Raw genomic sequence first — 14,176 nt, 5'->3', positions numbered from 1 at the left:
GTTGGGCTACACCAGGTGTTTGGTGGTTCTTTGTTCCCCCCTCAGTCACCAATGGGTCTCTGGGCTGGTGCTGATCCATGCTGAAGCCTGGGATTGTCAGGCTGTGTGATAAGGGTAGAGCAGGCCTAAAACTCCTGGGAAAAAGCACTGTAGTTTCTTACCTGTGAGCTGAAATACTGAATACTTTCGTCACAATGGGCCAAAAAAATTTGGCCTTCAAGCCAAGGATATAGAAGATGGGAGAATATCAACCCCTCCCCCCAGAAACCTCAATGAATTATTTGCTGTTAACTACTTCAGTTTAACTTTGCTTTCACCTTCTACTTGTGCAGAACAGAAACTTCTCTGTGCTCTGTTCACAGCAAATGGGAGGAAACCATCATGTTCTTGTGCAGAATACATCATCACCGTTCAAGTTAAAGGTTAATTAAAGCCACATACCAACACTGAAACGTTTTTTGGCCACTTACCTAATTATTGCTGCTTCAGAGCTGCCCTTTTTCTGCTGGAGAAGGGGTTTGGAAACCCTTGATGTTCTCAGCAGTGATTTAACTGCAGTAGCTGGAAGGGGGGAAGGCACAACTTCACCCCAGGAAACCAGCACAGCACTGACACAGCTCCTGCCAACAGCAGGTACCAGCAGGTTACACAGAACCTGGCTCCTCCCTGCCTGAACTCGATTGTTTATTATTTTATTTGGATTCAGTATTACGGCTTTTTTTGTTTATGAATAACAAAATTGAAAGTTAAGTAGGCTCTGCTTCAGCAGGGAGTGGTGATTATAAACAGGCCTTCAGTTTGCTCCCAAGAACCAGAAGGAGTTGCTATTTCTTGGCTTCTCGCACCTATTTTTGACGAGCATAAACAAACCATGAGAACAGGGCTATTAAAATCACATGGCTTTACTTAGCGAGCGCACGGCACACTATGGATTGCTGAGTTAAAAAACTGTTCCTGACGTTTTGCTAACACGGAACAGCCCACTTCAATAAAAAAAGGGAAGCTATGTTAAAAAAAACAAACCAGCTGTACATTTCTGACACAACTCTGGACATCCCAGCACACCTGCTGTACAGGGCACCTTTCTCAAGCCATAGTACAAACCCAACGCTGAAATCAGCCCTGTGGGCAACTGGACACAGATTTTGGCATCTCTGGAGAGGTGATGGAGGTGGTTTGGTGCTTGCTGCAATTCTTCTCAGCCCTCCTGAGATGGGCTAACGCAGCCTAGGTCTGACAGAGGCAGCACCTGAAATAAAATGAGGTGTTTGGTGCTCTGCTTTGTCTGCAGTCTGACAAAGAAAGAAAGCCCATACTCTACTCCCCCATCTCACCAGTGCACAGGGTACAGCTGGGCAGAGGCAGCAATTCAAAAAGAACAAACACTACTTAAGACACTGCTTTTCTCTTCTAAGAGGCTGGCACGCCTGAAACACTTGCCTCTAGTTTTCTTTGAAGGGAGATGGTCAAGAAATAAGCAAGTTTTCTAGCCCCCTGTATTATATCTGAAATCACTTGCTTCCCTTTCCCACCATTATACAGCAACCAGAATGTTTCTGAGAAAATACAAAACCAAAACGTATCCCTTCCTCATCTCCCCTGTCTGTGCAAGGGATCTGGGGAGAGCAGGTGTCTGTGCTGGACTGCTGCCGTCCCCAGCCCTGAGTGACAGGGACCTGCCTGCCCGGTCCCTGCGGAGCTGCCATCGCTCCCCTCGTGCTCTTGGGTTTCATCAGCTGGTCACCCGCACTGCTCTTCCCTGACACGGTTAAACACGACAGGGCATCTATTTTGAGTCTCCCTGCTGCCTGCTCAGGCTTTCCAAACAGAATCAAAGAAATAACACTGGAGCCTGATGTCTGGTGTTTGCTAATTCGAGTGTTTCTCTCCCCGTGCTTCCTCCCCTCTTTGCCTGCTGCAGCAAGGCTGGTTCACCCCTGCTTACCCAGGGAGCAGCCGTGTGCTGCGCCCTCCTTGTCCTGCCCCGTGTCCTTGCCCCCCACGGCAGCCAGGATGGACTTGTACAGGTGCTCTGCGTGGCTTTCGAGCTCTTCCGACTGTTTGGCAATCAGAGCCAGCGTGTCTTTCAGGGCTGGAAAGCAAAAATGCCCGAATGGAGGTGACAGGAATGCGATAATTCAGTGTCTGTCAGAGCTGAGAGCTCTGCTTGTCCAGGCAGACACTAGAAGGAAATCGAGTGTTAAAAATCAATAATGTGTTGCTCCTCTCATCCCCATTGTGATGCAGCATTTGCAGGGGGTGGGGACTGACCCAGGAGGTGCCAGGCTCATCATGAAGATGCAGAAATAGGGGGTCTGACAGAAAACCTTTGGAACTGTGCAAGAAAGTCCATCCATAATGCAGCTTTTGACCTCTAAAGCCCCTTTGGTGACTGCAGCTACAGCCCACGCCTTAGAAATCCCTTCTTCTAAATCACCAGAGCAACCACTCTGTGTGTGCTGTGGTGCTGGCCAGGCTGGGCCAGGGATTTTTGGGGGCAGATGCCTTGGCCAGCATCACCTGTGTCCATGAGCAGTCCCACACAAGTGCTCCTCCTCACCTGGTGAATTTGATGCCATGCAGTCCAGGAGAGCTTCTCCCCTCTCCAGCACGCTCTCAGTCAGGCTCCGGTGGTCGGCCACATCCTTCCTGAATTCCTGGCACGGCAAGGAGAAGAGCAGCGATCTTAGAAGGGTTTTGGAAACACACACCTGTGGCAGGTTGCCCAAGGAGCAGTTTCCTCCAAGCAGGTTCCTGGTGCTCCCAAATTTGGTTTGGCAAACCCAGTGCACCCTGGACTATTCCAGAGATGCTTCCCACTGCCTGCAGCACGGGAGAGGGGAGGAAGCAGAGCAAGGGTGACACCCACCAGGTAGCGGTGCAGCGATGCCAACACGCTCTCGGCATCCGGCGAGGGTGGCACCCAGCTGCCGGTGACATCCACCACGGTGTACAGCCAGTGGATCAGCTCTTCCAGCTGGCAGCAAAACATCTGCTCAACAAAGCATAAAAAAGGGGTCACGGATCTATTTCTGCAACAGAGACAGCGCAGGGACATGAGAAGGTGAGCCAGTGGTGTTTTGGAAAGCACCTGTTCCCTGTTCCTCTCTGACCCCGGCACACAAACATCCCTAAGCTTGGGAAACCAAGGGTCAATGGGAAACAGGCAAAAATTAATTTAAACTCCTGAACAATTCCAGCACTCACTGTGTGGCAAGAATTGAGGGCCACCATGAAATGTCTGCATGGAGAGGTGCTGGAGGCTGGTAGCACCCAGGCTGAAGGAGAGGTTGGCCTCCACCGCCTCCCAGCCCAAGAGATATCCTCATCCTCTTCACCAGAGCCATCCAGTTAATTTGCAGTTGCTTTCCCCAAGGGATTGTCTCGTTCAATTAAGTGCTTTCATTTATTTTTAAAGTGTCTCAGTAAGGGATTATTTTTGTAAGATGCTACATGAAACCCAGGGGCCTCTGCTGGCACCAAAATCAGGCTCAAGACCTGGTCCTGCTCCTCAGGAGTTTGCCATAAAGAAGTGCTTTTCCCTGGCATTGCAATTTGGCATGACAAATACAGAGAAGACGCTTTTAAATCAACAGAGTTATTTCAATACCAGAGGAGGGAATGAGTTTGCAGCTATGTGCATTTTAACACTCCTGTGCAAATGGCCTAGCATCGTTTCCAAATTCGTCCCAGCACTGGGGTGGGAAGAAGATGGAGAGGAGGGTGAGAGCACAGTGCTGGGACGAATTTAATAATCCACAAAATAATCAGGAAACCCTTCAGAGTTGCTGCAGCTCCTGCCTCCTGCCTGGTGCAGCAGTGCTGGAGGACGGGTGGGCTGGGGGACCCAGCCGAGTGCCACATCTCCACCCAGCCTGGCCTGTGACACTGAGCCCCAGGGAAAGCAAGATGGGCTCTGGCTCCATCAGAAGGAATTATCTGCTCTGGTGAGCCCCCCTGCATAAATTACCACCATCTGCCAGGCAGGACAGGTCATGCAGAACAGGAAGTTTTAATTAATCCTGCCATAAAGACAGGCACATTTTATGTGAGATCTTCCCAGAATAAACTTTATTTCTGGTCTCAGCCTACCTTAACACACTGGATAAGGGACTCGCTCTGCTGGCTCTTCTTTGGATGCCCCTTGACCCGTGGCTCATTTAGGCACATGCCATCCAATGTGTCCCTGAGACCAGTTGGTAGATGAAGCCCGCGGGAAGGATCCCTGTGGATCCAGCCATACAATTCTGTGTTTTCCCAGCTGGGCTTTCGGGAGCTGCGGTGTTGCCACAGCTCAGCATAACCCTCAATACTCCCTCTGTCATCCCCACCTCTCACTTCTTCAAAAGGAGCCAACCTAGATGAAAGGGGCTGCTTGCTGGTGCTGTGATGTGGAAGGTTAAGGGGGTCATGCCCAGGCGTCCTTATCGTTAAGGAAAGACTGGACAAAAACTGAGCCAGCCTTTCCAGCTCCTTCAGTCTTGGAGGCAGGGAAAGAAATTCTTCATCACTCTCCCACTCCTTCCCAAGGGGGAGCATTCCTGTGGTGGGTAAAAACCTCCTGGTGCTTTTCACCTGCCCTGTGTAGTTTGGGCAGGGGCTTCCTCTGGTATCCCAGCTTCTCCCATCGGCAGCAGGGCGCCCAGGTGAGCTTGGCCCAGATGATTCCACCCTGACATCCTTAGCAAAACCTCTGGAAAGATGAGAGGAAGCACTCCTTGCAAATGATGCTTTGGCAATAGGTGAAGGTTCAAAGTATGAGCCAGCTCCTGAGCAGCCTCTTTTTCCGGGCCTCGGGGTGGAGAATCTCTCTGCAGAGGCCACAAACTCCCAAAGTCCATTTTCTCTGCTTCCCCGAGCCTGCCCAGCTCGGCCGTAGATGCTGGTGGACCTGGACACGCCCTCAGGAGAAGCAGAAAAGCTGTCCAGACCTATTCCTGAGTCATGGAGGAAAGGCTCCGGTATCCTTCCCAGCCTGTACCTCGGCTTCAGCGGGTAAGCGTAGTCCAGCAAGTCCTCGTACTCCTTGTTGGGGTTCCAGTGGGGCGAGCTGCGGTCCGGAGACGGGGGCAGTGAATCCGGAATGGCACAGGCCCAGTAATCGGCTTGGTAGGAGGAGATCTCGCGGATGCGCCCCACGCTGCTGCGGTAATCGAGCGGAGCGCCCGGGGGCTCCCGCCTCTGCAGGGCCCTGCTTTCCACTGCCCATCGGCAGCTCAGGTCCTGGGCAGCCGTGGTGGCTGCAGAAGGGACATCCGTGCTGCCTAGCAAGCTTCCGGACGGCTCCTCGGAGGGGCCGTTTCCTTCTGAGGACAGAGCGGAGAAGCTCAGCACGGAGCGGCTCCGCAGGGCGCTCCCGGGGCTGGGCGGGGTTTGGGGCCGCAGGAGCTCTGGGGTGGAAGGACACGGGGACTGAGATGCCAGACTTTGTCTCCGACGGCCAACATGGGCATCGTGGCGGCTGCCAGCAAGGATGTTCTCTTCGGCAGAGCTGCGCCGGCTGGGAGGGCTGGACACCGGCTCCCAACCGCCCGATGCCTTCACCTGCTCAAGGACAGGATGTAAAAGGAAAGGGAGAGAGACGTGCATGAAATGAAGCACAGCATCCAGACAAAAGGGTCCTGTGTGCCGGGATATGGAGGTAAAAGCCCAAGCCTGGACCTGCCATGAGCTGAGGCTGGAAGTGGAACCCTGTTCCATCTGTGGGATGGCCTGCAGCCACTCAGAGCAGGGGTTGTTTTTAAGGAAAGGCATCTCAAGGGCTTGGGAAGCTGCACGAGTCATTTGGCAACAAGAGGCTTATCTAAAGGGCACTGTCCTGAGCAAGTTCCCGGCTCTGCACTGGCAACAGGGAATGGAAGCAACAGCTTGGGTGTTGGAGCCCAAGCCCTTCCCCACCACACATCTTAGCCTGGGCAGGGGTGGGCACACTCTGGCTGGGAGAGATGGAAAGCCCTTGCTGGGACAGCCCTGACAAACAAGTCCCCACCTCTCCTGGGACTTCCTGGTGGTGCAGCAACACCTAAAGGTACAAACCCTCTCACCTGCTGTTCTTTTGAGGAGAGGAACCAGTGGCCAGCTCGACAAGGCACAGGGTCACCATCAGCAGCTCTATCCACTAACAACCCTTTCCCTGAGGAGTTTTCTCTTGCTCTGGGAATTTTGGGTGTAGATGCTGAGGACACTTCTGGGTGGCAGCTGGAGCCACCGTGGGTAACATCAGTAGCCATGTGACTGTGTCTGCTCACTGCCACACCCTCTGTCACTTGCAGGCTGGGCTTGGCTTCCTCTGTCCCTAAAAGCTGGTGCAGGCTCCCTGCCAGCTCCGGGAAGTCCATCTCCGTGCCGGCGCTGTCCCACCTCCCATCGCCCTTCCCGCTCAGTGACTCCTCAGAAGGCGATTTTCCCACATCCACGGCCATCAGGACACAGCTTCTTCCGCGGGAGGATGAGCCTCGGGCTCTCTGGAATACACAGCACACAGCAACGGCATCTCAGCGTCCCCCCTTGTCTCCACACCAAGAAACTGGGTTTGCCCAATAACAAAGAGCTGAAGCATCATCTGGGTGAGACCCCAAAATTCATAAAGGAGCATCTTGGTACACCAGGTGGGACAGTGGAAAGAGCAAACCCTCACATCTCAGCAGTATTTTCTGCTTCTGAGGATGTGACACACAGGGAAAATCTCATTCCAGCCCTGGCCACGCCAAGAACAAACCTGGGCTTGATACCAGGCTCCAGAGTCCTGCCCTGATGGCCAATGTCCCCAACACTTTGTGCACCCTGAGGTCACTGGGCCCGAAGGAGACATCATTAACTAGGACATGAAGCACCTCCTGGCGTGGCTGAGCCCTGAAGGCTGTTGGGGTGGAAAACTGAGCGTTTTTTAAACATACAAACCCCAAACCTCGAAGTGGAAGCCACCTGAAAAGCAAGAAGCAGCTATAAAAAGTTAGAGAGGGAGGTAGGAGGCTGTAAAACTCAAACCTGGAGCTCAGCTCTGCAGCTTCTACCTCATTTTGTGAAATTAATGAATGGAAATACTTGCACTGACTGGGTTTGAGTGAGGAGCTGCTGCAGGATAACCCGTGAGCCAAATGAAGGAGACCCAACACAGCCTCCTCCAGCAACTGCAGCCCAAACCAAGGTGCTGGCAGCAGGGAAATGGCAGCAGAGTGGTTTTGATGGTACTCCCCCAGATGGTGCCAGCAAAGAGACCAGACAAGGGAGCACCAACAGCAAACTTAGCTAAAAGGAAATTTAAATTAAAAAAAAAAAAAAAAAAAAAAAGAGGCGAGAAAGAATTCCCAAACAATACTTGGAAGTGGGAAACAAGATGATACTCACTCCCTCCGCCAGCTCTTTTGTCACAGTTTCATTTTATGATCCACCCCTCCCTCCGACAGGCGGGTTTTCCCACGGGCACGGGAACAAAGAGCGGCGGGAGGACGCGCCGGGTCTCCAGGGGAAACCAGAAACCAAATCCCCAGCGCGGGCACAACCTGCGGCAGCCCCGCAGCCGCCTGTGCCCTCCCCAGAGCCGGCAGCTGATCCCGAGGGGACGAGCACAGCCCGGGCCCCGCCAGCCCCCACCCAGTGGCCCCCAGCCCACAGCTGGACCCCCAACCCACTCCTAAAATTGCTACCAAAGCCAACCCAACTCACGTCGGGTTATCTGAACTGGATTGCACTGCTCTCTTCAGCCCTCAGAAAGGTTGTATTTCCACACAAAGGGGTGGGGTTGTTGTAAAAAATGTAATCAATAAATCTGCCCTTGTTACGCGACTTAAAAATATATATATAAAAGAAAGAAAAGCTTAACAAGGCACCGAAGCAGCCTCTGAAGTTAAAAAGTGAATGTGCTGTAACCAAAAGTCGACCTCAGGACAGCTTTATTTTTAAGATGCCACGTTAAATTCAGAGGGATTTGAACATCGTTACCTCCTCCAGATTTGGTGGTTTGGGTCAGGTGTCAGCCCAGTAAAAACAACTGTAAAAACATCGAAGTTTGACCTTAAATCTGAAAAGCATGTGTTAAGCAACATAAAACAAAACTTAGAGGTCACGACCAATCTGTTATTCTCCTGACTGTGTGGAGGAGGGCAAATATTCTGAAGTTAAGATCATTTGTTATCTTATGGAGGCAGCATGCAGTGATTTACACTTCTACGATGCCATTGGTCTTTTAAAAAAAGAGCAAGTGCTGGCTCACCGGTTCATTAAATCTTCAGAAGCTAACTGGATGCTAAAGAGAAACCAGGAAACCTGCCAATACACAGGAGTGAGAGTAAATCTGCTTACTGCAGGATTTGTAAGGGTATTTAAAGGGACACCAGAGATCTCACTGCATTTTCCAAAGTCTCTGATTCAGGCAGCTGATTTCAATTAACTTCAGAGGGAGCTGGATATCCAAACCACACCCGGACACAAACGCGACGGGGATGTCGCACACGCCCCACACACAGAACAACCGGGCAAAAAGTCATATTTAACAACAAAGTGAGAACACTACTGCCACTAAGTGCAACTCCCAGCTACACGAGCGCCTAGAAACGAGCTTTCTCACCATTTTCCAACAAGCCCCAAAAAATTCAGACGTCAGGTTGCCCGTGGCAGCGACGCATCCAGATTAACCCTGGCGACAGGAAGAAGCAATCCCAAATCCTCGGGCAGGACTGAGGAGGGATGTAGGACCGCAGCTATAGGCACGGTGGAAACTTTCCACTGGCCTCAAAAACACGGGAAAACAGCCCAAACACCCAATCAATTGTCTCACACAAACGATACCCGTGGCCGTGATTTTAGATAACAGAGGAAGACAGCGGGGCTGCTTCATTCATTTCAAAGGGAAGGTCCGCAGGGATCTCTCCTGAAAAGCGATCCCTGAGCCTTTTCACGCCGTCAGAAGGGAGGTGCCGGCCAGGGCGCCGCACAAAGGCGGCGGACAAGGAGGGCTCTATCCAAGGAGCGGCTCCCACCGCCCGCGGGGATCGCTTCCCTGATGGAATGCTCTGAGCGCAGCGGATGCTGATGGAATTTCCGTCTCCCGCCAGCTCCGCTTTGGCTGGGGAGCATTTCTGGGGTTGTTTTGGGGGGAAAAAAACCCCACACCGCTTTCGCCCCTCAGGCCTGCGGGATCTGAGGGCTGCTATTTTCTGCTCCACTCCTTGCCCGCTTTCTGTCCACCGCTGGAAAAAAAACGGCAATTAACCAAAAAGACAAGAAGTAAAAGCAAAGAGGCCGAGGAGGCGGCGCACCCGGGGGTACCGGGATTCCAAAGGGAACGTGGCCCGGGACCCCCGGGATCCCCCCCGGGACCCCCCTCACGCCGCGCCCCGGCCCTCACTCACCGAGCGCCGGCCCCGCCCCGCCCCCTCCGCGCCGCCAGCCAATGGCAGAGCCGGATGCGTCAGCACGCGCGCCCCCGCCGCCCGGCAGCCAATAGGAGCGGAGCTCGAGGGCGGCCCCGCCCCGCGGCCAGCGCTGACCCCGGCGCGGGACGGGCGAAGGCGACACGCGCCGGCCCCGCCCCCTGACCCTCCCTGGCCCCGCCCCCGCCCCTCACGGCCCGGCCCGGGTCCCGCCGGGCACCGGGAGCCTGAGGCGCGTCCCGGGGCGCCCTTGAGCAGCTTGTGTCAGCTGCAGGGTGTTCCCTTGTACCCCCTATCGACCTTCCCGAGGCGGAGCTGTGCCCCGGCAGCGTCACCGCGCTGCAACCCGACTGGAACGGGCCCTGCGCGGGCCGCGACTGCCACGGCCAAGGGATCACGGTGTCCTCCGGGCACAGCTGCAGCATGCGGTGCCGGTGCGAGGCCTGCCCTAGGGCTGAGCCCTGTGGGATGCCGGCAATGCCCTGCCCTCGGGGCAGCTTCCTGGGAATATCCCCAAGCCACGCTTTAAAGGAGGCTGCTCTGGGGTTTGTACCTGGCCAGACCCTTCCTTGGTGGCTGGAGTGGACGTATCCTGACGAGTTCCCTTTCCTCTTTCTCGTTGTTGCTGTCCATTGGCTGCTTCTGGTTTTTGTCCATGTCACCTGCTCCTGGAGATTATTTCTTCGCTAATGTTGAGATTTTCTAGAGGTCAAGTGTCTGATAAAGCACTTTATAAGACAATATTGTTCCCAGCTTTAGGCCAGGAAGGACCAAAGAGACATCCTGGGATTGCTTATCAGTTTGACAGCAGGGCAAGGGGAACAGCACAGGTATCCCAAGTCCCTGGCTAGTGCTTTGGTCCTGACCACACTCCTTGGCCCTGCAGCCTGCTCCAGGCTGCCATCCCAGTGTTACGGGCCAGATTCCCAGTGGCTACGAACTGGATTTATTCTGCTGCACCCAGTGGAGCCAGCCCCATTTACATCTGGCAGCCGGCCCATTTACATTTTTCCCCCTAGAGAAACACAGTGGGAATATCTTTTCCAGGGCTGCTTCAAGAAGCGGAGCTGTAACGCTGCAGTAGAACATGGTGGGTGCTCTCAGAAGAACTCACAGCCAAGAAAAATCCAGGATCACCTCTGCTCCCGTGGAGTATTTCTGTATTTGGGGTTTCTTTGATGCATGTTACTGCAAGTGTTCCATCAGGCTGCACATCCCTCTGCCCCGGATGCACACTTCCTAGAGTTGCCTTTTTATTGGCATTCACGCAGGCAAAGCCCTAGTGAAAGAAAATCCCTTTACAATGTTGTTTATTGCTCATTCTCCGGGGAGCCGCTTGCCTGCCAGCAGAGGCCGCGCTGATTTCAGGCCTCTGAGTGGAAAGGCGGAAGCAAACGCGGACGGGACATGATTCATCCCCAGGCTGGGCTGTTTTTAGCCCGGTTTAAATTACTCGGGAGCTGCCAGGCATTGTTCTGGGAGCTGAATAGCACCCGGCTGCGGCCTCGGCCCCGGCAGGAAAGGTCTGTGTCCTGTTCCGCCCCCGATCAAACAAGGGCCAGGATGTTTGCAGGAACAGCCAAAGAGCCGAGAAACCCTTCCCCTCCCCTTGGGCTTGGGCTGAGTGGGTGTCAATAAACAAGAGGGGAATCAGCTGGTGATCTAAAGGAGAGGTTATTTAAGAAATTCAGGGGGACAATACCGATTTTCTTTTGCTGGCGTCTGGCTTTGTTAGGAACTTTGCTGAAGAGAAACTGCCTTATTTGATCTATAATACAGGGTCAACCCAGCCAAACTCATGCCCAAACTCACTCAAGGCTGGCAAAGAATAACAAGGATATTTTCTTTCTGATTTGAGACCTCAGGATTCTTTCAGACCTGGGTTTTCCAGCAAAGACAATGGATTTCTCTGTACCTGTGGATGCAACGATTCAGCAGTAATCTTCATATCTATGACATTAAATAAGAGCTTCCTTTTGATGATCAGATTTGAAAGCAGTGTACTTCTGATATGTGAGAAGTTACCTCTGTGGTGAGAATATGCATGTTTTTTGCACAGAACTGGATCCATCATGAACACCAGCTGTATGGATTCAGAGTTTTAATATGCCCCTAACTGCAGTGACCTGCAATTATCCAGCACATATCTTTGGCACATCAGTTTGTTACTTCTTTCTGCCCTGAAGGGTTTCAAGCTACAAGCCAGACAGTCAGCTCTGGGATGAAACCTGAAGCCTGGAGGTGCACTATATGTTCTTGCATAGCATCTGCACTATCTTCAGCATCAAATTTCAGTCTCGCAATGCAAATGTTTGGGATGGATGAGACGTCAGCAAGTGCAGAGCTTGGACCTAACCTACCTGTTCCCCGACTGATAACAATATTAATTAGTCTCTGTAGAAACTGCTCAGGGCTCTCTTTGGGCTGCCTGACCCTTCTATGAAAGGTGTTTGCAAGTGTTTGTCTTTCTCTTCTCAAGGCTAACAAACCTTTTCTCTCCCCATAGGTCAGGATTTCCACATCTTGGACCATTCTCTCTGTTCTCATCTTCATTCTCATTCTTTGGGCCACATTTCTTTGAAGCTCAACACTGATCCAAAGCTCCAGCATGGGCTTGGCTGTACTGGGGCAGAACCGGTGTGGTAGTCCAGGCTGTGATCCTGCTTACACACCCTGGAACAGGATCTGCCTTATTCACAGCACAGGACTCCTGCTCCTGACTGCCTGTAACTTCCTGATCCTGCTCCTTCACCTACTGTTTCCCATCAGTAGAAGTGCAGGTAATTACTCTTATCTAGATTAATTCTTTCCAGCCTTTGTTTCCCAGACTCTCTCTCCATTTTTCTGATGTTGCTGGGAATTTCAGCCCTGCACATATCCATTTTCCCAGACCTTCTTCTCCAGGTAGGGCCTGCAGATTTTCTCTGTTCTGACATTTGATGTCACCAATCAGCGACTTATGGTCCTGGAACTACAGCAGGCTCCCAAGGCATCCAGTCATTCATCTGGACAGCTGCTCTGGTGATGCCTACATAAGCAGGTTCAAGCTCAGCCATGCTGCTTTAACTTCTTTATAAAGCCATGAGAAGACTTGCCTGAAGCCTACACACTTCCCATTGCTCCTCTAGATCACCACTGCACTACTACTGAATATTTCCTAAAAAAGGTAGCTGCCGCTTTTTCTTCCTGACGTTGGAGAACCACCTGAAAATACGACTTCAGCACACTCACGGGAGCTGACAAATGAAAAACGTGAGGCAGGATTAAGGAAGAACAGAGGGAAGACTGGAGTGACAAGTATTTTAACGTCAGCGTGGAAGTTCTGAGTTGGGTGTGTTGTCCAGTACCAGCAGCTGGGCTATTTGAGTCCTTTTACCACTTGTTTGCACAGCTGGACCGAGTGGCAGGATTTAGCTCAGGGAAAAAGGTCAAGCAGAACCTGCACTTCTCTTTCTGGCCACACGATGTGCCCATCACACCACGAACACAGCCCGGCCAGCCCGCCAGCAACCGCAGACGTAGTAGCCACAAAGGCATGGGGTTCCAGGGGTTTGTATTCCCTCACAGCACCTCCTTACCTCTAGCCAGGCCCTCTAAAACACTCACACAGCTGCAGATCAGGGCCAGGCGCCGTGGAGCAGAAGGTGGTGGATGGATGGAGTTGGCGTGGCCCAGATGCTTTGCCTTTGAGGAAGGTGACAAGCTGCTGTGAAAGAAATAGGAGCCAAGCGGTCAAGAGGCAGTGGCAACTCTTCATCAATGTGAATTATAATGGGCAGTGAATAATTGGAATTAAGTTTACTTACTAAATGTGAGATTTACTTCTGCTTTCGGTGGGGAAATGCGAGCAAGTTCTTTTTCATTCTACTTGCTGGGATGTCTTGGCCTTCTGTCATTTCTGTGTTCTGTGAGCAGAACCAGGAGGCTCTTCAAAACTACAGCTGGCATCTGCAGGAACCAGTCATCAGCACAGAGATTTGTAAAAGAAATATTGGGATTAGTACAGATTAAAATCTGTGTATGTAAATGCCAGAAGAAATAGCAGAGCTGGAGGATTAAGAATGGCTTGAATTTATAACAAATGACAGCAGAAAAAAATTTGGGACTGATAATTTGAGCCCTTGCTAAGACCACAGGACACACAACTCACTTGAGGGAGAGCCTCCTCCCTGACAGCAGGAGGACAGACATCTCCCTTGCAGCCAGGCAGGAAGAGAGACTGCAGCAAAGAATCATCACAAAACAACTATTAATTGTTAAAGATTATTAAACAACTGCCCCAAAACTGGGATGCTTAGTGAAGAATTCACAGGCATCACCCCTTGTGGTGTATGCTGCACACATGTGATTGGGGCTGGACAGAACTTGTTTCTTGAGAGTGAATGAAATCTGTAAGAGAACCAGTGCAGGTGGCTACAATGAGCTTAAAATGTAAATCAATACCATAGTCCCCTTCTGTAAGATCTCCTACAATGACTCAAAGAGACTTTAATGCTTATAATGGGACATAGCAGAGATCTGACTTTCAACAAACCTACAAATTTTAAAGGTGACCAGTGAGAGGTCACACAGGCACCACACAACCTGTGTGAATCAAACCATTCATTTCAGGGCAGAATAAATGGTTTTGTCTTCTGTTCAACTCACAAGGCACTTCCCTATAATTCTATCTACCTTAATCAGACAAACTGGGGATTAAAAAAAAGGACTAATCTGCTCATTGGTCATAATTGCATTTCCTCTGCAAATATTAAGTTAGAACAATAGCAGTGGCTTTTGCAATAAATTTACTGTTAAACCCTTTT

At 51.6% G+C, this 14,176-nt stretch overlaps 1 protein-coding gene across 2 annotated transcripts; it reads right to left on the bottom strand.

The window, feature by feature from the left end:
• Positions 1-886: 886 nt before the first annotated feature.
• CEP68 (centrosomal protein 68) lies at positions 887-9,370 on the bottom strand. Of its 2 annotated transcripts, none has more exons than XM_053974345.1 (7): positions 9,351-9,370; positions 6,045-6,464; positions 4,093-5,544; positions 2,870-2,992; positions 2,561-2,657; positions 1,946-2,092; positions 887-1,249 (listed from the first exon to the last, which is right to left on the bottom strand). In XM_053974345.1, exons 2-7 carry the CDS (start codon positions 6,420-6,422, stop codon positions 1,218-1,220), a joined length of 2,229 nt encoding a protein of 742 aa, XP_053830320.1. In that variant the 5' UTR covers positions 6,423-6,464; positions 9,351-9,370; the 3' UTR covers positions 887-1,217. The 2 variants fall into 2 exon arrangements, with proteins under 2 accessions (XP_053830320.1, XP_053830319.1); XM_053974344.1 differs by lacking the exon at positions 9,351-9,370 and adding an exon at positions 8,567-9,332.
• Between the last annotated feature and the right edge of the window lie 4,806 nt (positions 9,371-14,176).

This window comes from Vidua macroura, chromosome 3, assembly GCF_024509145.1.
Source record: "Vidua macroura isolate BioBank_ID:100142 chromosome 3, ASM2450914v1, whole genome shotgun sequence".
Taxonomy (NCBI): domain Eukaryota; kingdom Metazoa; phylum Chordata; class Aves; order Passeriformes; family Viduidae; genus Vidua; species Vidua macroura.
This window is presented reverse-complemented; position numbering and strand designations above follow the sequence as displayed.

Bases quoted from the DNA above. Each gene is read 5' to 3' on its own strand.
- CEP68 (XM_053974344.1), bottom strand. The intron at 2,093-2,560 runs GTGAGGAGGAGC...TTTGCTTTCCAG, and splicing joins CATGGCATCAAATTCACCAG to CCCTGAAAGACACGCTGGCT. The intron at 1,250-1,945 runs GTAAGCAGGGGT...ATTTTATTTCAG, and splicing joins AGCACACGGCTGCTCCCTGG to GTGCTGCCTCTGTCAGACCT.